The sequence below is a fragment of the Macrotis lagotis genome, chromosome 1, assembly GCF_037893015.1.
Source record: "Macrotis lagotis isolate mMagLag1 chromosome 1, bilby.v1.9.chrom.fasta, whole genome shotgun sequence".
NCBI lineage: Eukaryota > Metazoa > Chordata > Mammalia > Peramelemorphia > Peramelidae > Macrotis > Macrotis lagotis.
This window is the reverse complement of record NC_133658.1, coordinates 762,980,696-763,006,287: the sequence shown is the minus strand read 5'-3', so window position 1 is coordinate 763,006,287 and position 25,592 is coordinate 762,980,696. Positions and strand designations below refer to the sequence as shown.

The following is a 25,592-nucleotide window of genomic DNA, read 5'->3' as shown; positions in this document are numbered from 1 at the left end:
GACCTATGAAAGTGCTTAAAGGCTCCAAACTGGAAAGGGACAAAAGAACAAATATCAATCAATGAACAAACACAGGTAAAAACAATGCTAGATTGTTGCAGATAGATATAAAGAAAAAATAAAACAGCTCCTGCCCTCATGGAATTTAGAGTTATATTAATATCATCTGTAAGCTAATTTTACTGATGGATAAAAAGGTATTGGCCCTTATCAATATAGTCCAAATGAGAGAGGGTGAAGTCTTTCAAATGCCCTTTTTATGTTATATTGTACCCAATGCATGAGTCCTACCACAGTCCCCCAAATGAGATCTATAATCACTCAAAATATTTCAGTAAAATTATCTCTTCTAGAAAAATAATATGGCTGAAGATTGTTTTTTGTTAAATTTATAGGATCAAGGATCTGTAGATGGAAGGACCTCAGCCATCTAGTCTGACAGTCTCATTGTACAGATGAGGACTCAGGCTCACAGATACTAAATGATTTCAAACTTCACAAAGGTGGTATTAGAGGAAGGAGGATAAAAGATTAGATGGACAACCTTTAAAGCTGGTTCATCAATACATATGTGAGAAGCAGTCAGGTGTGGTGAATAGAGAATCAAAGTGGCCTTGGATTCAGGTCCTCTTTTTAATATATACTGGATATGAACCTTAAACAAATTGCTTTACTTTTCAGTTTTGGTTAACCCTCTAAGACTATAAATAACAGAGAAGGTGACCTGTACTAGTAGAAGGAGCTTCCTCTCCCAAGGAATTCCCTATATTAATAAAAGCATAGATGTAGTCCCTATCATTACACAGATCTCAGACAAAGAATATAGAAGGGCCAAGAACTGAACGGGGAGGAAACTATGCTGCATTGTCCAAAGGAAACTGTGCTATGCTTTTTTTAGGTTTTTGCAAGGCAAATGGGGTTAAGTGGCTTGCCCAAGGCCACACAGCTAGGTAATAATTAAGTGTCTGAGACTGGATTTGAACCCAGGTACTCCTGACTCCAAGGCCAGTGCTTTATCCACTATGCCACCTAGCTGTCCCTGTGCTATACTTTAAAAAAATGTTTAAAGTGACTTACCCAAGGTCACACAGGTAGGCAATTATTAAGTGTCTGAGGTTACATTTGAACTCAAGTCCTCCTGACTTCGGGGCTGGTGCTCTATCCACTGTGCCACCTAGCTGCCCCTTGTGCTATACTCTTAATGACAGCAAGCTTCTCCCTCAAGCAATTCTCAAAACAATTGTTTAACACCAATATTCTTCCAGTGTTGTTATATAGCTGTGAGTTATGTAATAGCAGCTGACTTCAAAGAATTAAACATATGAAACACACAAAGGTCAATCAATGGAAAGCCCTGTGGTGATTATGAATACATTGCAGTAGAATATCAAATGAATTTTCAAATTCTAAAGAGAATAAAGAATTGGTGTTGTTTGTCCTTTCTTTTTGAAGAAGACATGACATCAGGGAGGTGATGCCAAGATATGCATGTGAATTGGATTTGAGGGGAGGGGGGGCATGGTACAAAGTCACCGTCTCACTTTTTCCTCCCAAGCCATCTGGGTCCAGGGGCAAGATATGAATCAGGATGAGTGGAGATGGTCTTGGATGCAAGGCAAACAGGGTTAAGTGAACTGCCCAGGGTCACACAGCTATTAAGTATTTGAGGCTGGATTTGAACTTAGGTAGTTCTGATTCCAGGGCCAAAGCTCTAAACATTGTGCCACCTAAGCTGCCCTCTAGAATAAAGAATGCCACGACAGATAAATATGACAAGGCATTGACTGACAGTCAATGCATTTCATTAGCATCCTTATAATATCAAGAGATCCAGAGAGAGACTCTAGGTAAATCAATTGATCTTCCTCATGGTGAAATTACTAGAACCGATCAATGGACAATATACAAATGGACTGAGATCTATTCTACATGAGGGAGAACCCACATCGATAACATCACAGATCTGTGCAAATGTTGAAGCAAAACCGTTATTCACACAAGACTTTCTCTAATTTCTCTTTCATGACCTGGAGGATTCTCAAACATTATAACATCAGAAGGAATTTTCTGATAAATTAGACCAAACTGGGAAGACTCAAGACTGAACCAGGCAAGTGATGAAAGAGTGACCAAAAGTTTTAGTGCAATTTTAACCTTTTATATATAATATTAATTTTTACTAGATTTTGGAACCACTTTGAATATTTGCCACACAAAACCAGAACAAGGAAACAGGCTTATCCTGAGAAAATTAGCCATCAAATAATAAGTCCTGGAGACAGCAGCTCATAAAAACCACTGAATTAAAACATAAGACACAAATTTCATTGTCAGAAAGAATATCAAGAGACATCATGGATCCTTGAAGTATTAAACTGTTCATAGGATCACAGGATTTTAGAGTTGGAAAGAATCTTTAGAGGTCATTTATTTATGTTTTTTTTCATTTTATAGATGAACAAAGTAAGAGTCAAATAGGCTAAATCCCTTGCCCAGGATTATCAAAGTAAAGGGAATGACAAAGCTACTTATTAAATGTAAATAAAATGCAATTTTCAGATCAAAGTAGTATTGAAATTAATTAGGGCAACTTCGTTCTAACTTCCTCTGAGTCTATTGGTTAAGAACTAAGAAAAAAGTAAAGAAAAGATTTTTGCAAATGACTACATGACTATATTCAGCAAGTCAATGTTAATCTTTCTGCCTTTTTCTTTTATAAAATGAATAGTTTGGGATAAATGAATTCTAATGATTTTTTTCTAAATCCACAGTTTATGATTCTGGGACATATACAGTTGAGTCACAATTAGTGTGAATAATGAAGTGGCCATCACATTATTTGAATTTATCCTATACATTTCCATTGGGATGAAATTAATTGTCATGTTTTACATAATAACTTCAAAGAATGTTAATTTAAATGGAGGTGACCACTTCCCAAATGTTCATCATTCCCATTAATCAAAATTCCTCTCACTTTCACTGCATTTGTCCTAGAATAGGGGTTCTTTCTCTGTTCAGTCATTTTAGTCATGTCCAATTCTTACTGACCCTATTTGAAATTGCAGTAGAATATCCACTGGTGCTCTATCCACTGCATCACCTAGCTGCCCTTTCAGTGTCAAATAGCTAGTATGTGTCTGGAGCCAGATTTGAACTCAAAAAGATCAATCTTCCTGATTCCAAGTACAGTGTTCTAACTATGACATCAGCTAGTATGAACCTGAGATTCATGAGTTGGTTTTTAAGAAATATTTTGTTAATTCTATTTCAAAATAATTAGTCTTCTTGGTACTTCTTTGTATTTAATTTTCTGCATTTTAAAATTATTTTTATTTAAAAGGATTCCACAAACTACTAGATTGCCAAAAAGATCCATGACAGGAAAAAAAAGGTTAAGAATTCTTAAAATAGAGGTTTTCATTTCATATCACTGCAGGTAATATAATTTTAAAACATGTCATTTAAAATTTTCTTCATTTTAGTATATAGAAAAATTCTATGAAAACTGTAAAACACTGTCAAATAGTAAATTCTATTAAGGATATTGATAATAGCTATGATAATCTTGAGAAGAAAACACTCCAGAAGGATAAGAGCCATTTCTCATGTGATAAATGGTCAAGGAATATTAAACAGGCATCAGAGGAAGAAAATAAAGCTATCAATGTTTATATGCAAAAAAATGCTCTATATCACTAATTACCAAAGAAATGCAAATTAAAACAACTCTGAAGCATTGACTTGTACCCATTAGATTTTAAAAAGTGACAGAAAAAGGAAAATGACAAAAATGTTAGAAGGGATGTGAAAAAAAGTACTGTTGGTGGAGCTGTGAAACTAGTCTAACTGTTCTAGAAAAAAAAAATTTGGAACCATTTCCAAAAAAATTATCAAACTGTGCATATTGTTTAGCCCAATAATAATACTACTTGATCTGTGCATCTAAAATCAAAGAAAGAACAAAGGGTATATAAAATTTATAACTGTTGTTTCTGTGGTGGCAAATAATTGTCAATTGAGAAGATTCCATCAATTGTGGAATGTTTGAACAAAGTATATATAGTTTAGGTAACAGAATTCTATTGTTATGCTATAAGAAATGATCAGGAGGGATGGTTTTAGAAAAAAACTTGCAACTATTGGAAAACATAAATGAATTAGTGAAAGTGAAGTGAACAGAATCAGGAGAACAATTTATACCATAATATTAATATTGTAAAGATAATCAACTATGAAAAATGTAGTAATTCTGATAAATACAATCACCTAACAACATTTCCAAAGGACTCATAGGAGAAAATACTATCCATCTCTGGATAGAAAAGTGATTGAAGCATTTTTTACTTCTTTCTTTCTCTGTTTGTTTTTTTATTTTTGGAACAAGACTGATAAGAGAAATTTGTTTTGCATGACTTCATATTTGTAATAGGTTTTGTATTTCATGACTTCTCAATAGTTGGGGAGGGAGAGAGAATCTGGAACTGAAAGTAAAATTGAATAGAAATATAATAAAGACAGATCTCCATTGTTTCCACATTCATAAAAGCAAAAAAAATTGTCCCAAGTCCCATTTTCCCCCCCAACTCCAAACCATTAAACCTGATAGCAAAGAATTACAGCACAAGAGGGCTGGAAAGGACAGTGAAAAGTCATTTAATCCACCCCCCTGCCTTTTAGCACACCAGATGGCAAGTTTATTTGCTTTAAGGCTATGATGGTACTTGATGTGCAAACTCCCAGAGCACTCTGACTACCCAAGACAAATTGATAAAAATGATAAATGAACCATGATTTTTCTTTATGAAAATTTATTAAACTTTAAGTACAGTGTGCATTCTAATGACCTAAAACCTAGGTCAATTTAATTACTTTCAAAATTTTTGTAAGTTAGTTCAAATGTCAAATGAAAATTTACACTATAGCAATTTATTAGGGTAACTTCAGTCATAGCTTGGTTACTGTAAGGCAAAGGGAAAGGACCTTTTATTATACAGGAAGACTCAAAAATTCTTATGTGCTAATAACTAATTGATAATATTAGAGGCTATTCATTCTGTCAACAAATACTTACTGAACACACACCATGCACAGGTTATAGTTCTTAGAACTAGGAGAGGTTAGAATTAGGGTAGGGTTAATTAGATTTAGACTTAGGTTAGAGGTAGCACCTTCCTGAAACTTTACCACAATTCCTTCTTCTATCCCTAGTAACTAAGAAAATGTTATGCATATGCCAGAAATCTGACAGTTTGGAAATAAACAAACATTAATGAAAAAGCAAAATTTGCTAACTTAATTGTCAAAATTAAAACATGCAAGTGGAACATCAATAGAAAATAATTTCCTAAAGTTTTTTTTTAATATGTACAGAAAAAGTATTACTGCTTCAATTAAATGGTTTTAAACTGATAGAATTACTGGTGTTTAGTTGACACCAAAATATATCTTTATATTTTATAATAATCATTTTTTCTTAGCACAAGATGAAAATACATCTAAATTTAGGTTGATAAAAAGACAATTTGATCAATGTTTCCTTCTTCCAGGAGGTTTCCTTTAATTGCCTTTTTTTCTTTTAGTTTTTGCAAGGCAATGGGGTTAAGTGGCTTGCCCAAGGCCACATGGCTAGGTAAGTATTAAGTGTCTGAGGCTTGATTTGAACTCTGGTACTCCTGACTCCAAGGCTGGTGCTCTATCCACTGCGCCACCTAGTCGCCTGTTTAATTGTTTTTTTTTAAAAAAATCTGACAGTAGTTGAGAACTCATCTAACTGGGATTGTCAGAGTTGGGATTAGAAATTAAGAAACTTAAATTATGAAATTTGGTTCTGGCCTAATCTACCATTGCAAAGAAAAAGAAGTGGACATCTACATGGTTTAGTGGAAGGACTGAATTTCTCATTATGACAGGAAAAGTAAATTACTAAGTAAAAAAATGAAAGGATTTACTACATAAACAGCCAAGCTGAACTATGTTTTTTACAAAATAACAAACTCTTACAAGAAAGTTAAATTTGCTGACATGACAGAAGCCAAATTTTAAATTGTCATGCTTAACTGAAGAATCTGCTAGGAACAATAAATTTTAACATGGTCCACTGGCAAAGGTTCAACACCTTTTCTAATACAACAAATTGATTTCTCATTTCATTTAAAATTTCCAATCATGAAATAATTAATAAAGATTATAACTATTCACTAAACATAAAAACGAGTGACATAAACATTTATTGTATTTACTTAATATTGTTCTCCATGTGAAAATGTCATGAAAGTGATCATATGTAAGCACTGGCAGGAAAGAGGGAAACTATGCAATATAAGAAAATTCTTTTAGACATTTAGTAAACTGACAAGAATCTAGACTAGAGACCACTGAATTAAAATCCTTCCTTTTTTACATATGAGGAAACTGAGGCTGAGTCCATATAGTTAGAAAGCATTCCAACCCATTTTCCTTACTCCCCAAATCCAGAATTTTATTTATAAACTACATAGCTTTTTAAAAAAGTATCCACTATTGGGGCAGCTAGGTGGTGCAGTGGATAGAGCACCGGCCCTGGAGTCAGGAGTACCTGAGTTTAAATCCATCCTCAGACACTTAATAATTACCTAGCCGTGTGGCCTTGGGCAAGCCACTTAACCCCATTGACTTGCAACAAAACCTAAAAAAAAAGTATTCACTATTACAGAATGGACTTGCTACATTCACACAGACTAATACAGATAGAAATAAAAAACTCAGATGTAATTAAAAGCCATAAAAATGAAAGGCAGGACTGGATTCCCCATCTACTTCACATGGTGATTCAGGGCTTTGACAGGTGAACACTTAAAAACTGTGACCAATTGATAATAAATAGATAACACACTAACTGATTTAAGTAAAAAAACAAACAAACAATGAAACAAGGGTCTGAGGAAGCAAAATTTCCTAGTTACCTATACAGAAAAGTTTTACCAATTCTGAATCAGAAATCTCAGGTGCTTTCCCTTTAAAAAACAGACTTTTCAGTTCACTTTTTCAGTTCCTCCACAGTCTGGATTCAACTTGTCTTCATAACCTTATTTCAAATTACTCTATAAACATTTTTACAATTCTAGTCAAATTGAATTTCTAGCTTTTCCAAGGTGGCAGTATGGTATAGTTAAAGGAATACTGGATTTGGAGTCATAGTCACATCTCAGTTCTGTCATTTATTTCCTATGCAACCCTGGACCTCCATCTCTTGGATTAGACCCTAATGACTTCAGAAATATCTTTTTACTGGCAAACAATATATTCAAATTCAATTTTTAACATTAAATTTATATTTGTTCTTGCAAAGGATTCTAAGCAAGATAAAGTGAGGGCTTTGTACTTTTCTGTTTTTACAATATTTTGATAATTATATTTAAATAGGATTAATTTTCTTTGTATTCCTTTGTATTTTATTTTTTGCCTTTAAAATATTTCTAAAAAGGGTCCATAGCTTCACTAGATTGTCCAGGAGTCCAAAAAACAAAAGAGGAAGAATCCCTACACTAAAGGATGAAGAGCAACATACAAAATACAATGGAAATGTGAAGATATTTCTGGGAGCCTACTTAGGCCTGTTTAAGTCTTCCATCAATTAAGTGGCTAATTATTTTTGAAAATCATGATCCATAGTGTCATCAGTACCCAGTACACAAAAAAACTTGAATTAACTTTCCCTTCAAACCAAGGAATCTTGGTGCTGAAATAACAAAACAACCTTTGAGAAGCAATGGTAGAATCTCAGAAGCCTAGCAATGGCGCTATCCAGTAGACCAAACAAAAATTGTTTCAACTAAAGCTAGTCCTGTTTCTTAACAGGAATCCCAGTTACAACTTCCTGATGAAATGGTCATCTCCAGAACATTTGAGTTCTAAATTATTCAATAAAGTAATCAATCAATGAGCTTTTATTAGACACTTTCTAGGCACTGTTAATACAAAGCCATCCTTCATTAGGCAGACATTCATACCCTTGGGCACATGTGCCCTTCCCCTTTAATGTATTACATCAGAATATAAACACCTTGTGGGCAGGGGCTGTCATTTTGCTTTTTTTTTTTTTGGTCCATTTTTTGGGCACTTTATTAAATCATTGTTGACTTGACTCAACCCAGGAAATGTCTTTTACTTTACAGGTATGCATTAATGCACATTTCAAGTACATTTAATTTCAATTTGGAAAAAAAATGGAAGTTACAAAATCTAATGTGCAATTCAGGACTCATCAAGAAGTCAGGAAGGAAGTCATTTCAAAATGACAGAAAATTGTTAAGGACAAGAACAAAAGACTCTAAAAACAGCATCAATTCTGAGAGTTAAAACAGAAACATATTCAGTTCTCTAGAGAAGTCACACTTCTAACGAAGATATTTTTCAGGTTTGCAGTTTCTAAACTGAACAAAGGAAAAATACAGCAAAGTGTTTTCTTTTGTGAGCTGAAAAATATGACACAATGAACAATGAGACAATCAGAAGATCCTGATTTATGAAGCATGAAAAATGCCAGTCAAGAGAAGTTTTTATGTAATCTATAATCACCTCATGGAAAGACACCTCATTCCCCTCTCCACATCCCTCCTTCCGTTCCCTATATTTCTAAGACACAAGGGAAAACTAGTTACTCCAATAGGTTTTTATTTTTTAAAAGCCCTAGAGAAGATTCCTCATCCATAAAATGAGAGTCTTAGATCAATTGACCTCAAAGGTCCCTCCTAGTTTCAAAATCCTAAAATTCTCTGATTCTAAGGTCATAATATAGCTTATTCTGTCCCCACTGATGAAAACAAAAGGATTACTCCATTATCTGGAAAAAAAAATATGGTCCATTTGAACTACCCAAGTAATGAAAATGTTGTTAGATAACTAGCAGTGCAAAGAAGAAGAAGGAAAAAATATAGCATTCCTTAGCATAAAATTGGCATATTTTTTTTTATTTGGTGTAGGAGAAAAAGTTCTGAATTTGGAATCAAAAAATTATGTGTCCTAGCCCCTGTCCTACATTTATTTAATTGTATGACCTCTGTACCTTCACTATCCCTTAAAAGTTTTGTTTAGTTTTCTCCTATGAAAAAATGAGCAATTTGATGTTTCTTCATGATCTCTGTGTCCTCCTTCTAAATCTAAAAATCTAGGTTTCTGAGATTTCTTACTCAGTTGTGAATTTTATTGACATTTTCCCAAATCTGACTATATTTTGGGGTTGAAGCATGTAAAATATCCAACATGATCTGGGCTAATCCTCCCCTTGTGTCTCTGAGGTAAGATGAGCATTTAAGTAGGAACTTAGTAGGAATTTTACTACAAAACCATTTAAGATTTGAGAAAAACTGGTAAGGGCATGAATTAAAATTCATTGTTTCCTTCAGGACAGAAGAATGCCATAATTCAAGGTAGTAAATTATCACTTTGAAATTAACACCCCAATACAAGAAATAAGAAATCAAATTTACAGCCTAAATACATCATTTTTTATATCTCCATCATCTGCTTTATTTATGCTTCTTTGCTATCCACCCAAATAATTCTTCCTTGCTTCTGACAAAGCCACACAACCAGCTGTGCCCCTGGAGCTGCACCTAGACACAATCACTATCTTTCTATTATGAGACTGTAGTTTTAGCTGATGAAATTAGAGAAGAATGGAAATGTGGAATACTTAGTGCCACAAAATTTGACCCAACTATACCTTGAGGAGTGAATAATATGTGACTATGTAATTTCAGAGTAACCATTTACGGTTAACTGTCTTCAGGACCTCTCACTCCACTTAGCCAGCTCACTCACTCTCTCCTTCCCTCATAAAGTACACAGTCACCCACTAGAGGACTGGACTCCCCCCTCCCCCACCATTGACAATGGAAATGGTCTGCTTACTCCTAATCGTGGCATTCCCTCAAATTCCTCTCAATTTACAAGGTCAAATCACCATGCTGGTTGAATCACTTTCTAAGATACAGAAGACTGTGGATATGACCAGGGAACAATCAATGGCAATTTCTTAAAAACTCATGAAAGACAACCTATGTGTGTGGCAAGACTGGAGAAGGAAAAGTGTAGTTACAATTTTCAAAAAAAAGGCAGTCTTGAAATTAAAAGCCAGCTAACTTTAGAAACATGGTTTTATTTCAAGTTTTCTAGAACATATTATGAAAAGGAGAGATTGAAAATAGACATCAATGTTTAACTGGTGATGTCAAAGCTGAGAAAGTGCCCAAAGGCACACACAAACAAGATAAAAATTTGTGTGAATTTCACCTTCATTGATTCTAGGGATGGAATAATCCATAACTGAATGGCCAAAGTAGCAGAGAGGAAGAGTTACAGTTGAGAATAGTAAGCCTCAAAATAATTTCTTCATGTTGTTTCCTGAAGAGCATTGTGCAAAATTGGGTCAGATGGGAATTTCATTTGCAGCCAGATTCTCTCTAAACACTCAGGGTTAAGGATAAAACAACTTCCCTCCACATTCACTATTTGATACTGCTTTTGTAGAATTCTTTTTCCCATTTTCCTAAAGATTATTTTACTGAGAATAGTGAAAGGTTACTACAGAAATAAAGAAATGTGCGAATGTTTGTTTTTCTTAATTTCCTTGATAAAATGAGCATACACAAGACTAGGAGTCCCAAAACATGAATATAAGTCCAAACTCCATTATGATTTATGAGCCATATGACCTTAGGTAAGACACTAGTTTATGTGTCCTCAAATGTGAACAGAGAGTAGGAATGTTTTTTCATTGCCTACTACATAGGATTGGTGAATGGCTTAAATAAGAATCAAAGAAATTATGGATGTAATATATATAAATACAATACAATCCTATAAAACTAAATAAATAGCATGTTAGATATTATTTTAAATATTTTTCCATCATTATAGAGTTGAGATGTCACTGGGTTATCATGCTTATGAGGTCTTCAAACAACCTAGAAAGCCTGTACATAGAGGTTCATCTCTGGTCTATCAACAGATTAACAGACAAACTATGGTTTTTAAAGATGGGGGGGGTCTGAGTTTCAACTTTGACTCTGACACATACTTCTGTGACCTCACTGAGACTTAGTTTCTTCACTGCAAAATTAAGATATTGGACTAAGCAAACCAAACATAGGAAGATTGGAGAGAATCATCACCAAATAGTTGAACACAGGATGGTGAATGAATGGTAGGAAAAAAAAGTGCGTGTGTCTCTGTGTGTGTGTGTGTGTGTGTGTGTGTGTGTGTGTATTTTAAATCATAGTTCCTCATCAATACACCCCTTAAGACACAAGACAGAAATTTGTATTAGTATAAGGACATACCCACACAAATAAAATAAAAACACTCTTAAATATGATTATTGTCATTTTCTGCAATTACTATTGTTTATCACCAGCACAACCACTATCAAAATTTAATTGATATGTGTCACTGATTTAGACTGAAGAAGTATTGAAATGATGTTACTCCTCTGATAACAAAGATTTACTACTATTGTTTCTAGCATAAAATATAAACTCATCTGTTTGGCAATGAAAACTCTGCACAATCTGGGTCCAACCCAGCTCTGTAAACTAATTTCACAGCACTCACCCGCATGCACTCTGATACAGCCAAATTGTTACATTGGCCAAACTGTTCTATTGACTGTTCTGTGTATTTATCACTCCATCTACCAATCCTTTAGTACCTTTGCTTTACCTGCTAGAATGTTCTCCCTTTCCCTTCAAGTTTCACTGTAAGTTCCACCTCCAAATATGTCTCTTTTTTTAGGTTCTTGTAAGGCAAACAGGGTTAAGTGGCTTGCCCAAGGCCACACAGCTAGGTAATTATTAAGTGTCTGAGACCGGATTTGAACCCAGGTACTCCTGACTTCTGGGCTGGTCACTATGCCACCTAGCTGCCCTGCAAATATGTCTTTTCTTATTCCCTTAGCACTTTCTCCTTCCTTTTGCTAAATTATTTTGTACTTTACTTTGTATTTTTTGTTTATTTGTATCCACAATATGTAGATACATATGTAGATACATATCCATAAAATGTGGATACACACATACATACATACACACACACACACACACATACACACACACAAACACATACACTGTAGAAATGAAAACAGTAAAAGACCACATGACAATAAAGTTGACATTCCCCTGGTAAGAAAGGTAATTCCATCCCTCGATAGCAGGTTCTGCACTCTTCAAATTGCTATGAGAATACACAACTGCGAAATGATGAAGCATGAAAATACGTCGCCCTCCCATGACCATAATCACAGTGCAGAGAAAAGATACCATTTTGTCCTTTTCTCATTGAGAATGCATTCGCATGTATGCAAAGGTCAATGCTGAATTTAAATAACCCAGTGTGATAAATCTGCATGAGTATGATTTGTTCTATTGGACTCACTGGATTAAATGAACAATTTAGTGGTCTATAGGACAAGGCATCCTTTCATAGCTGAAAGAGCTAGACGGTGATTTACTGTTTGATTCCTACTCATGTGCTCCATTATCTGCTTTGTGCCTATACTCACAGATATCAACTTATCATCTAATGCCCATTTCTACCTATTTAGAACAATTTAGATGCATACTACAAAGAGCTCAGCCAAGCTAAAGCGAAGTTGAAAAAAAATAATAATAACAGACTGAAGAAGGGACCCCATGTGGACATACAAAATTTAATTAATGTCATCCTCCTGATTTGCAATTCATGGTAATTGAAGCATAACTTAAAAGTTTATCTTTTTTGCTACCTAAGGGGAAAAATATTTTCTAAGCAAATTAATAGTGCAAACACAATTTTCAGGGGGTAGCATTCAGCTTACTTACAAATCAGACTGTTTCCAAACACTTAAAATCATCATATCAACAGTGCTGCTACTTTATCCTCCAAACTGGACCCCAGGGATCATGCTCCTAAGGAAATCAGACATTGAGCTCCAATTCCCACACTGGATATTTTTCTTGCCAAATAGGACTTTTCTTTCTACCACTGCTTCTAGAAAAGGTATGATGATTGACTGCTCTATTGTTCTTAGCCACATTGTGACTTCCCCGACAACTACTCTCCAATGTGCTTTGTTTCTCTATTAAAATGTAACTTTTTCTTTTTATAAAAATGCAACTTTTCTATAAGACTGTCTCCTTCCATTGGGATATACATTCTTGATGGCAAGAACAGTCCTTCTTTTATATTTGTATTCCCAGTATTTAGCAGAGTGATTGGCACATAGTGATGGATTAATGTTTGTTTTGTGGCCCTCCCTTCATTTATTCAACTACATTTTAATTACGAATCAGGTGTCTACTTGAAGTTTAATTGCTTTATGGTACCTGAAAAAAAGCATCTAGGTGCTGCAGTGGATAGAGAGCTAGGTCTGGGATCAGGAAGACTTGAGGTCAAATATTACCTTAGATATTTTCCTTTTTACTAGTTTTGTGACCGTAAGAGACTAGTCATTTAACCTTAGTTAAAGATATGTGTGTACATTGAACTTAGATCAATGTATACCCTGGAAACAATATAAAGACTAATAGACTGCCTTCTGTGGGGGAAGAAGCAAGATTAGGGGGAAAAATGTAAAACTCAAAATAAATAACATTCTTTTATATATATCTTTATATACATAGATAAATACATACATACTTTTAAGTTATGCTTCAATTATCATAAATTACAAGTCAGTAGGATAACATTACTTAATTACCTCAGTTTCCTCATCTATAAAATTAGCTGAGGAAGGAAATGGCAAACCACTCCAATATCTTTGAAAGGAAACTTTCCAAAAAGGGGTCATGGAGAGTGGAATACAACTGAAAACAACTTAAAAATAAACCTGGAAATAAGCCTGGTTTTTCTTTAAAAAAATTCCTCAGATTTGTTTTCGATCCCTGAGACTTTGTTTTTTCAAGAACCAATGGAATTTTGTGATTGGAACAGTGGGTCTTACTGATCTTAAAATGTCACTCAGACATATACCTACCTACTTTGTCACTTAAAAAATTCTGTATTTTGAATATCTCTGAGATAGCTCTGTTCTCTTAACTTTAAAATGGATATAACAATATATATTTCATATGGTGAGAATCAAACAAAATGTATACTAAGTGCTTTGTAATTACATAGTATTATATAAGCTAATGAAATTATAAAACATTATATAAAACATTATGGAAAACAATAAGTTACTATTGTTATTATCACATATAGAAGTAATATGGAACAACCCATCCTGGATTCAGGAAGACCTGAGATTCAAATCCCTGCTTCTGACACATTGAATAATCAAAAAGCAAGTCACTTAATTTCTCATTTTCCTCAGAAAATTATCTAAGACTATCAGATGCAGACAAATTACCCAACTCTACTGGTAGAAGGAATTTTTCCACACCAGGACTTCTTCTACCCTGAGGAAATCACAAGTTTGGCTAGAACTGATTACTCCCCCACCCATATACATGTGTCCATATAAAGACACAATTCATTAACACAGACATACAAAATGCATATATATATATCTATAGATGTATATATGTATATTATCATTTTAAAGAAGGAAAAAGTTCTTTACCCTATATCTTATTTTCATATAACATGTCTATTTTTAAAAATCCTCTTAGATACAATTGCTATGGACATTAATGAAGCAGCTATTCCAAACCCCAAGGGGTCTTTTCATCACAAGGTGCTGGCCTCTCTCTCTTCTTTGAGTTATACAGTTCAGCCTGGCTGACCAATGAGAGGCTATTTTTTCTTCATCTATGAGGGATAGCAAGTCTCCTGATAATCCTTTAAGACAAGTGAGAAATAGCTTCTTGAAATTTATCCTTCCTCTCAGATCACAAGGTTATTCCTCCATTACTAACCAAGTCAAGTAGGCTTGGGCCTGGGGGAGGAGGGATGCCACATAGGTGTAATTCACCTGCTAAGCATGGAAATAATTATATTGGCCCAGAATAGATCTTAGAAGCCTAAGCAGTTTTTTTGATGGGGGGGTAGGAGGGAGATAAAGGGAAAGAAGATGAAGAAAGAGGGAAGGGAGCAGCGTGAAAGAGAAATTTTACTTAGTTTTACAACAAAAATATTCATGTCATTACATTAAAATCTGAATTTAAAAAATATTGCCTTTAGGGATAAAACAGTAATTCATAAGAGAGGGGGGAAATCTGTTCCTGCCAAGGATATCTGCTATATACTGAAAGTCGTAGAATAAAAGTTTTGACATTCCTTGAATTCAACATTTTAATCTTTATTTATCATTTAGTATTGTGCAAAGAACTATTCATTTTGGATCTACTGCAGGAGAACAAAAGAAAAATTGGTTTACAGGAATTAATACACAATTGGGGGTGAGAAAAAACAGAAATATAAATCCTTATTAAATATGCAGGGTTGCTAAATCCTTGACTTCACTCCTAGAAAATACTGTATTCATGAAATTATTTTAGACAAATGATTTCACTGGGAAAGAACACAATGGTCAAAAGAAAACTTCAAGTGAGACAATGAAGTTTGCTTATGGCTATTTAATTGATGGTTACAAAATATAGACTGCTAATGCATCTACTTTTAGAGCTCCAGAACTCTAGTAAAGAGTCATCAATGCAAGCTTTCCCAGACTTGTCCCATCTGCAGATTGGCAGTCCTCTGGTTTACTCCGTTGTACAGGGAATTGAAATGCAAAATGAAATCTCTGACACAAACAAGTTTTCAAAGTAGCTTGCAAGGTTTAGCTTCTATTACTCTACCATGTATCCTTTAAATGGATAAGAAAAAGAATGAGATCCTCATCATTGCAATGACAATACTGGTACCAAGAATCCTGGAGCCCATCATGCTCAATGGTATCTCTCTCTCTCTCTCTCTCTCTCTCTCTTTTTTTTTTTTAAGATTTTGGAACGGCAAATCCCAGGTACTCCTGACTCCAAGGCCGGTGCTTTATCCACTACGCCACCTAGCCAACCCTCAATGGTATCTCTTACATCACTTTTAGAATAGGAGCAAATATAGAGCACAGTGGTTAGAGCACTGGGCCTGGAGTCAGGAAAAATCATCTTTATGAGTTCAAGTATAGTCTTAGTAAAAGCTTTGTGACCCAAGACAAGTCACTTAACTATTTGCCTCAGTTTCCTTATCTGTAAAATGAACTGGAAAAGGAAATAACAAACCACTGTTATCTTTATCAGAAAGTCCCAAAAGGGGTCACAAGAGGTTAGCCATGACTGAAATGACTGACCTTTTAGAATAGAATAGAGAATTTAAGATTCATAACTGAGAGCAATCTCTTCTCTTTTTTCAGAATTAAAGGGAGGTCCTAGGTTGTCAAATGACTTGCCCAAGGTGACATTTTACAATAGAGAATTTGCTTAAGGATACCATCAAGAATATATATGGCTGGGGGTGCAGCTAGATGGCACAGTAGATGGACCACCAGCCTGGAATCAGGAGGATCTGAGTTTAAATCTTGCCTCAGGCATTTAATAATTAGCTGTGTGACCTTGGGTAAGTCGCTTAACCCCATTCCTACTATAGAATGGTGCCTGTAACTCCAATTTCCAACATTGCCAGTTCAACTTGACTGGCCTTCTTACTACTCCTTACTCATGTTAAGCCATCTTGGTTCACTTTTTGTATTGGCTCTCATTTTTACACTGGCTCTCTTGTCTTTGCATTGGCTCTCTTCAAGGCCTAGAATCTAGTGCCTCCTTAACACCTCTGACTGAAAAACCTCATTCTCATCAAACACCATCTTCTAAATAAGCTCCTGGAGATCAGGAGCTGGCATTTTTGCTTGTCTTTGTAGAGTTGACTAAAATAAATAATGAATCCCCTAGAGTGATTACATATTTTCAAATATGTACTTTTTGAAGTTATAATTATGGAAAATATAGTAACTGGTTCCAGTGTAAATTTGATTAATGTGATCACTTCAAGGGATTCATTATTCACACTAATTGGGAGACTTGGCTATTAACAGGTGTTTTAATAGTGTCTGGTACACAGCAGGCATTTAATAAACGCTAGTTGTTGATGGACTGACCTTCTACTTGAGGCCTTTTTTGATCTATTTAGCTACAAAAGTCCCGTCCTCCAAAAATTACCTTGTATTTATTTTGAATACGGACTCTATAATGCAAAGGACAGTAGCTTTATATGAGCTCTTTAAAATAACAAGTATTATTTCATTTTGATCTCTGTACTCCAGCACAATATATGAAATGCTTAATAAATGGTTGCTGATGATTGATTAGAAAAGGAAGTGGGCCAATTATATAGCAAGAGTGAGTGATAAGGGGTGGCCATTCAGAAGCAGCACTGATACCCACAAATGTTAAAAATAAAAAAAAGAGGGGTTTAAGGCATTAAACAAATTCTCCATGTAAAGAATTGAACAAGAATTTCTTGAGCTATAGGCATGTATGGCAATCTTTTAAGATATGAATGGAAGGGTTTGCAAACTAAAACAGGGGAAGGAGTACCTATATCGTCAAGATTAAAAATCCATGGAAGTATCAAAAAAAGAAACAGATTTTTATGAAGTATCAGAGGCCAACATTCTAGGGAGTTCAATGAACATTGGAATGGAGTTCAAATCCAGCCTTAAACAGTCACTGTTCAACCTTGAACAAGTATCGTATCCTCAGTCTGCCTTGGTTTGCTTATCTACAAAGTGGTATAATAACATGAATAATCTCCCCAGATTGCTGTGAGGTTCAAATGAAATAATAATTGCAAAGTGCTTTTCAAAGTTTATATAAATGTTAGTTTTGCAAATGATATATAAGTGATAGATATTAAATTTAATTTAGTTTAGTACTTAGTATTTAGGTAGCACATTGTGTAATAAATATTTATTGACAATTTATTTCATAGAAACCTGTCTAACGAGACTTGAAAAATTTAAAAAAAAAGATTCCCATTTCCACCTCAAAGACAGTCAACTGATTTAGCATGTTTATCTATGTTCTCAACTCAGATTAGTTTAAGTTATTTTTCACCTCCAACACATTCATGCCACTGCAGAACAGAGAAGTGGGTCACTTCCCTCTAACCAAGCACAGGAGAGGAATCTAAAAAGTGGTATCTTTGGAAATATATGTGTATTTCAAACCTGGTTGATGATTAGATATTATGGAGTAGACTAACCCTTGACCACATAAGAATATGTGGAGTCGTCTCTAAGGTTTACTTCAATTCTGATTTCTGTATTTATACCCTGATCCTTATTTCTAGAAAGACTTTACTTTTTAACATTCCAAAGCAGCTGAGTTGTTTCCTATTTTCTCAATTTCCAAGAAAGCTCAATAGTACAGGGATGGAATTGCAGAGGCTGAAGTAGACCGTGAAAGCTACCAGTCCATCCTTTATTCCATAGCATCTCCAACCTAGGATACAGATATGTGCAAGGTGTAACAACAAAAATGAAACAGTCCCTGGCCTTGAGGAACTTACAGTCTATTAGGAGTTTACACTTAATATGGCCACATATGTATTTATAAGTAAAATATAAACACAAGTCCTTTTAAGGGGCATTAGAAAAGGAGTATTTGTTTTATAAGAAAATACAGGCAAATTCCTGCTTTAACATTGTTGCAATAAAAATGAATAATAATGTTAATGATAATAATAATAATGATGATAGCTTACCTTTATATAAGCATTTACTCTTTGCCAGGCACTATGCTAAGCACTTTACATTTATTATCTAATTTGTTCCTCACAGTAACCCTGGAGTTAGGGACTATAATTATCCCCATTTTACCGGTGAGTTAACAAAGGTTAAGTGACTTGGTCAGGGTTACACAATCAGTAAGTTTAAGGAAACAAACAGTACTCTAGCATCCTTTTCACTGTGTCACCTTGATGTGGTTCAAGTATTAAGATTTGTCCAACTCTTTATGACCTTTTGGACCATACTGTCCATGAGGTTTTCTGAGCAAAGTTACTGAAGTGCTGTGCCATTTCCTTCTCTGTTACCTACTTCTAAATTTCCATATAATTTAGTAGTTGCTGAATTTAATAAACATTTATGAAGCATATAAAAGTAAAAGGTTTTATGTGAAACTAGAAATAATATAGAATTTATTCTTAACAAGGGAATTAGGAGAGAAATTCTGAGGGTAAAATATGAGGAAGAGTGGGGGCAAATGAAAAGATGAAAAGTCCAGGCAAAATCTTATGAGAAATTTCAGGAGAGTTCATTTTAACATAGAGTGATGAGGGGATAAATTCTGAAAAATTTTCATGGGGAATATGCCTATTTAGATGAGGAAAAAAAGACAGTAACAGTTAGAAAGAGGAGACCCCATTTGGGATAGTGTGAACAGAGATATAAAGACAAAAAACAAATGTGATGATGTGTAGGAATCCAATTTGGCTGAATTATAGAATACATTAAAGGTGACAATGTGGGTGGACTGAAAAAGTTGATTAAAGAAGGCAAGTGCATGAAGGGTCTTAAATTCCAGGATCAGAAGCTTATGCTTTATTTGATGAACAAAAGGGAGTTGCTAAAGTTTTCTGTTTTAGGGGATAGTAGATATTGCATTGCAGAAGGAAGTTTACTTGGGGCAATGATGTAATAGATGACAATTAAAAGGGCATTGAAATATCAGTTATAAGGCTAGGTTAGGAAAAGATGGAAATTTGAGTGGTCTGCAATGGGAAATGAAAAAAGGAATTGGATTTGAGAGCTATTAAGAAAACAATCATTGAGATTTGGCAAATGACTAAATATATAGAATGAGGGAAGGGAAGAGAAAAAGATGACTTTGACATTACAAGTCTAGCAAAATGAAATAGGTCATGTTATTCTTCAGTTTGATGAAGAGAAGTAAAGAGGTTAGGAGGAATAACCATTCTAGGAAGATAGATTAATTTCTTTAGGGTATGTTCAAATTTTAGTACTGGTAGGACAGTTACATGGAGATAGTTGCAAGTGGCTAGGAAATAAGGGAAGGAAGCTTTGGAAATAACTAATGGATGAGTTATAAATGATAATGAGAAGGTTAAGAGGAGTTGGTATAACAGTTCAATGGCAATGAGCACTAAAGGAGGCATATTGAAGGATAGCAGAAGTACAAGGGTCTGACAGTGTATAGTAGCATATTCTATAAGCTCTAGAAAGTGAATGAACAAAAAAGTTTTCCAAGTTCTAGTAAACAGTATTCTTATACTTAGCAATTTCCAATGTAACAAAATTCTACTGCAGTTAAAGAATATAAAGTACCTTGGGAGTTTGCCTTAAAGTAATAGAATCTGACATTTACATGGAATGGACTGCAATTTAATATTTCAACTTAACCAAATCCTGAGCAAGAGAAATGATAGTATCTACTAAGGACTCCAATAACATTCATTAAGAACACTGAATCCTTGCACACACCCAAGGAACGTCTCCATGTTCCTGTTCTCTATCTCATGTTAACTCACCTATCTGTAATATGATAATATTATCTGCTTCACATTACAGTAAAAGCTTGATTAACCCAAACCTAACAAATCAGAACATTCATTTAGCTTGGTTTTGTTCCCCCTCCCACTTACCACTTACACACACACACACACACACACACACACACACACACACACACACACACACAGAATTTGAGTCATTTAGATTTAGAGAAATAGGACAGTCCTGATCAAAGTTAAGCATCTCAGAATGTGGTTCAGAAAGGAGACAAGGCAATCTTACCTAGAGACTCTAAGGATGAAGTCCCATTTCTGACTAAAAGGGCTAATGAAGTGGGCAGTAAACTTTCTAAACTTTGACTGTCATTATCCATGGTGATTCTGACACTACCTTTGAGCTTTAAATTAAAAAAGACTGATCTCCATTCCATTAGTTCACTTGACTTTGTCAACTGAAATTAAGACCAACTTAAAAGGCAAGACAATAGGTCTCCTTTTCCAAACATTGCCTCAGAAAAAAAGACCATGGCGATAGCCAGGCAATTAATAGAAATAAATCTAAATAACAAGCCTCAGTTGGTGGATTTCACTGTTGCACTGCTCACCAAATGGGAACAGAAATATGTTTCCTTACCTGTTTTGATGTTTATTACAAAGAAGTTCTGAGGATTCCCACTTGTAATCCTGTAGGTTAGTTTTTCATTGGAACTGGAATCTGGATCCTCTGCCTGGATCTGAATGACTGATACATCCTTAGGAGAGTTTTCCATGACCACAGGATAGTAAATGGGTTCTGAGGTCAAAGGAGCATTGTCATTTACATCTTCGATCTCAATGTAAACCTCAATAGTAGAATACAGTGGGACAACGCCTCGATCGGTGGCATACACAGTCAACCAGTATGACCCAGTTGTTTCTCGATCAAGAATGTCTGCAGTATAGATGACTCCTGCAAGAAAACACAGCAAGGGCAACACCACAAGTTACAACAGATAATTCAAAGTAAACATTTTAATTTTAATATATAAAATTCAAGTTTACCTCATTTTAATAAAACCTGGAATCTAGAAGCTAGGTAGTCCAGTGGAAATAGCACTGGACTTGGAGTCAGGAAAACTTGAGTTCAAATTTGGTCTCAGACATTTCCTACTTGAATGATGTTGGTTAAGTCCCTTAACCTCTGTTTGCTTTTGTTTCCTACTCTATAAAATAGGGGATATAACCACACCTACCTCCCAGAGTGAGAATCAAATGAAATAATAAATATAACGCATATAGTATAGAAGTGCCATATGTTTGGTAGCAATTATAATTTTTTATTATTATTTGGGAATAAAAGGTATCTGAGAGATATCTTTAATTAATCAATATCTACTTAGTTGAGTGGAATTGAATTGTATACGCCCAATCTTCCCATAGTACAGTAGGAAACAAAAAAGTAGAGAAAGAACATGATTTGCAGTAAAACTCATACCAAGCTAAGGTCAGAAATGAGACATGATTATTGGTGACCATTCCAGTGTTCTTTGTTATTGTTTTTTAAATCAAGACCTATAAGTCATTGGGGGTGGGGGGAAATCTTGAAAGTTCCTTGAAATAGTGACTCCTCCATCATGAAAGAACATAATACTTGGAAAAGTTCAATTCTGAAACATGGTATACATCTATAAAATATAGTTTCGCCATATGTTATCCTCTTTCCATCTTTGTTCCAATTATTGAGCCCTGTCTCCGAGTCAATCTTACAGCCTCTCAAGGAAGAATGATGCATTTTTAATCAGAGGCCAAGGTTGGACTACTGACTTTGCCACTTACATCCTAGGTGACTATAATCAAATAAGAACCTTTCTAGGCCATAGTTTCTTATTTTGTAAATAAGGCCACTCTGCAAGTCTAAGCTATGATCTTTTGCTGTTCTCAGAATTCAATATTCATGTTGAAAACAACTTTATATAGAAGACCAATTAATCCTTCCTTAAAAAACTTACTATGTAACCCCTGGAAAGTGACTTATCTCTGTCTGGGGAAGGAGGGGGTGATGGGGAAAAAGAGGAGTTTTCTCCCTAGAACTGATCTAAACTCCAGTAGGACTCCCTAAGTAGATCCACTACTGTGTGGCAAAAGACTGGAAATCTAGAGTGAAAAAAGCTTTAGAGGCATCTGTTCTAACCCCAATATGTCACAAATGATAAACTGAGTCTCCAAGAATGATTGTAGAAAGTGACAGAGCAATGTTTCAAATTCAGGTACCTTATTCTCAAAACTTGCCCTCTTCCCACCAGTAACAAATACTGAAATCTTGATAGCAACTCTAACAAAAAGATTTGGTCAGAAAATAGGTTCAAATTATAAGCTTTAATTAAAATTTAGATATTTGAGGCAATTCTTAACTATATGTAATGCTCTTGTTTGAAAAACTGTGTTACTTGAATATTAAAGCTTTGTCAGAAAATTCCTCTCCTGTCTTTCTACAAAAAGATAGAAAATATTGTTTTATGTTTCTTTTGGCCTTTTTGAATGGAAAACTTATTGCATGTAATGCTATGTAGTATTTTCAGATCATATTGCTCAAAATTTTGTTACTGGTTATTTAACAGTATAGGTCAGTTCTACCACCTGAGAAATCTTAATTGCAATCCTAATGGCTGCAAATACTAATTGTAAAAGATGAAAGCCATCATCCATTCATCATTTCTCACAAACATTGATTTGTTTAAAATGCAGTGATGCCAGCATACTCTGAGAATGAACTGCCCTTGCCCTCACTAATAGTCTTCCAGGATTCCCAAATGAACTGTCATCTGTTTTAGGAGAAACTCACTGACCAGAGCAATTTTAAACAAGTTTAAGAAAATTGTCACCATTTTATTGTTGACAAGTTTCAACAGAAAATATATGCCAGAAGAAAAGCTACAGAGGAAACATTTTATAATCGATGTCCTAATCACTCTTACCCAAAACATCAAGAGGGTAAAAGACTGCCTCAGGTTCTACAAATACAGCTAAAATTGAACAATCCTCAGGTTCCTGCTCCAAAGGTTCTAAATTATTCTGTTGGTTGTATGAGTTGCTGAACTGACACAGACCAGAAGGTTTTAAAGTTCTCTACTGAGAAAGAAGAAAGGGCTTGCAGTCCAAACTGGTTACTGAATTCTTTGTTTTTTTTCCCCCCTCCTGGAGAGCTGGACTGAATTAGGCGGATAAGTACGCCTGTTGATTATGGATAAATAAGATGCCAACTACAGCAACTATGTGGGGAAGAGGGCACTTCTCCAAAAACAATTAAGCTGATAAATTTTTTCCCTTTGGTATTCTTAAAGGTGCTTACAATCCTGAAGGCTAAACTATTCAGGGGGTTGTAACCCAATTAGATTGAAAATTTAAGCTCCAAAGTTGGGGGTAGGAAGGGAGCTAATGAGAAATCTAAGGGAAAGCCAGACTGCATTTAAAAAAAACATAAAACTGTGTTCTTGCTACTGAAATACAACTGACCAAAGGAAAAGCTAAATAGGGATATGCTATGGGACACAAGAGAATACTATTTTATTGTTGTTGGAAATATATGCTACTTACTGTAGAAAAGTGGGGGAAACAGGTCCTGAACTTTGAGGAAAATGCCTTAAGTCAGAATAGAAATGCTACTCTGCCAACAATGAAAATATTATATAATAAACAACGGCCTGGGAAGTAAATTTTTAAAAGTCAGGTCAAAAGGGGGATGGTGGGGTAAAAAAAGAAAATCTTGTGCATGATGATTTATGATAACTATAGAAAAAATTTTCTCCCTCTTAAATGCATCAGATAATTTAGACTAGAGAAGTAATAATGTTTGTCCTTCGTTTTCAAAGAAGACCAAGACATCAGGGAGGTGATGTCATGACAAGCATGTAAATTGGATTTGAATGGGGGGGAGAGGTGCTAAGTAACCAGCATCACTTTCTCCTCTAGAGTCATTTGGGTCCAGTGGCCAGATATGAATCAAGACAACTGGTGACAGCCCTGAATGCGAGGCAATCAGGGTTAAGTGTTAAGGGTTAAGTGTTAAGAGTTAAGTGACTTGCCCAAAGTCACACAGCTAGTAAGAGTCAAGGGTGTGAGAATTTGAACTCCTGTCCTCCTGACTCCAAGGCCAGTGCTTTATCTGCTGCACCACCAAGCTGTCCAGAGGCAGAAGTAGTGAAGAAAATTATGTAATGGTCACGAAAATCAATAAGCTAAATTAGACAACTGATCATCATAATCTGAGATGCTCTTAATTTAAGACAGAAGCCTGTCTGTGAGCTTGCCCATCTCAGAAGAAGAGCATAAACAAAATGCTAATTGATTCTACCATCCCCATTTTTTTCATCCTTTCCCCACCAAGGCATATCTCTACTCTTAAGCTATAAAGCAGATTATATGCACTGCATGTATATATATGCATATATATATATATATATATATATATATATATATATGAATCTCATATTTCACTCTCACTTTGCAGAGAAAAAGCTTTTGTCCGCTATGTATTATCCATTATCATTGAATTGAGTGAATGTTGAGGTCGAGGGGTGAAAGGGAATCTAGTAGAATGAGATTTCAGTGGAACATGATGCACCAGACTTAGCCAAAGGTCTACAGAATAGGGTTTACAGACAGTCTTCTACATGGACCTTGAACAAGACAAAAAGATACTGAAATACTACTGGACTACCAGAGTAGATAAAAGGTTAACCACAACATAATTCTAGTGAGATAGAATAAAGCAAAAGAGATTAGTAAGTGGTGACCAAGTAAGAACAAAAGATAAACTACAAGCAAGATGAAGAGGGGAAAAATGTTATTAAGAACCATCTCTGATATTCCACTTTAGGGAGATATTGAGAAATAGTAGCAGAGACCAACTTATCCTTCAGTTACATATTTAATAATTGTCTACTGTTTACTCAGTAAAGATTCACATTATCACAATCTGAACCAAGCTACTAGAAAACAAAATAAACAAACAAAAAATAAATACTGACAATAAGAGAAGAAAAATGTGAAAACAACAAGGATTTATTAAGTATCTACTGCGTACTAGTGATTACACTAAGCAATTTATAAATATCATCTCATTTGATAATCATAGCAACCGCGGCAGGTATTACTATTATTATTGATCCCATTTTACAGTTGAAGAAACT

At 34.9% G+C, this 25,592-nt stretch overlaps 1 protein-coding gene across 1 annotated transcript in view; it reads right to left on the bottom strand.

Annotated features, from left to right (window-relative positions):
• Window positions 1–25,592, bottom strand: part of LOC141506734 (protocadherin Fat 3-like) — a 697,405-nt gene that overhangs the window by 323,372 nt on the left and 348,441 nt on the right. The window contains exon 4 of the mRNA XM_074213761.1: window positions 21,059–21,373. Within this exon, the coding sequence (XP_074069862.1) occupies window positions 21,059–21,373 (315 nt within the window). The remainder of the gene's footprint in view (window positions 1–21,058; window positions 21,374–25,592) is intronic.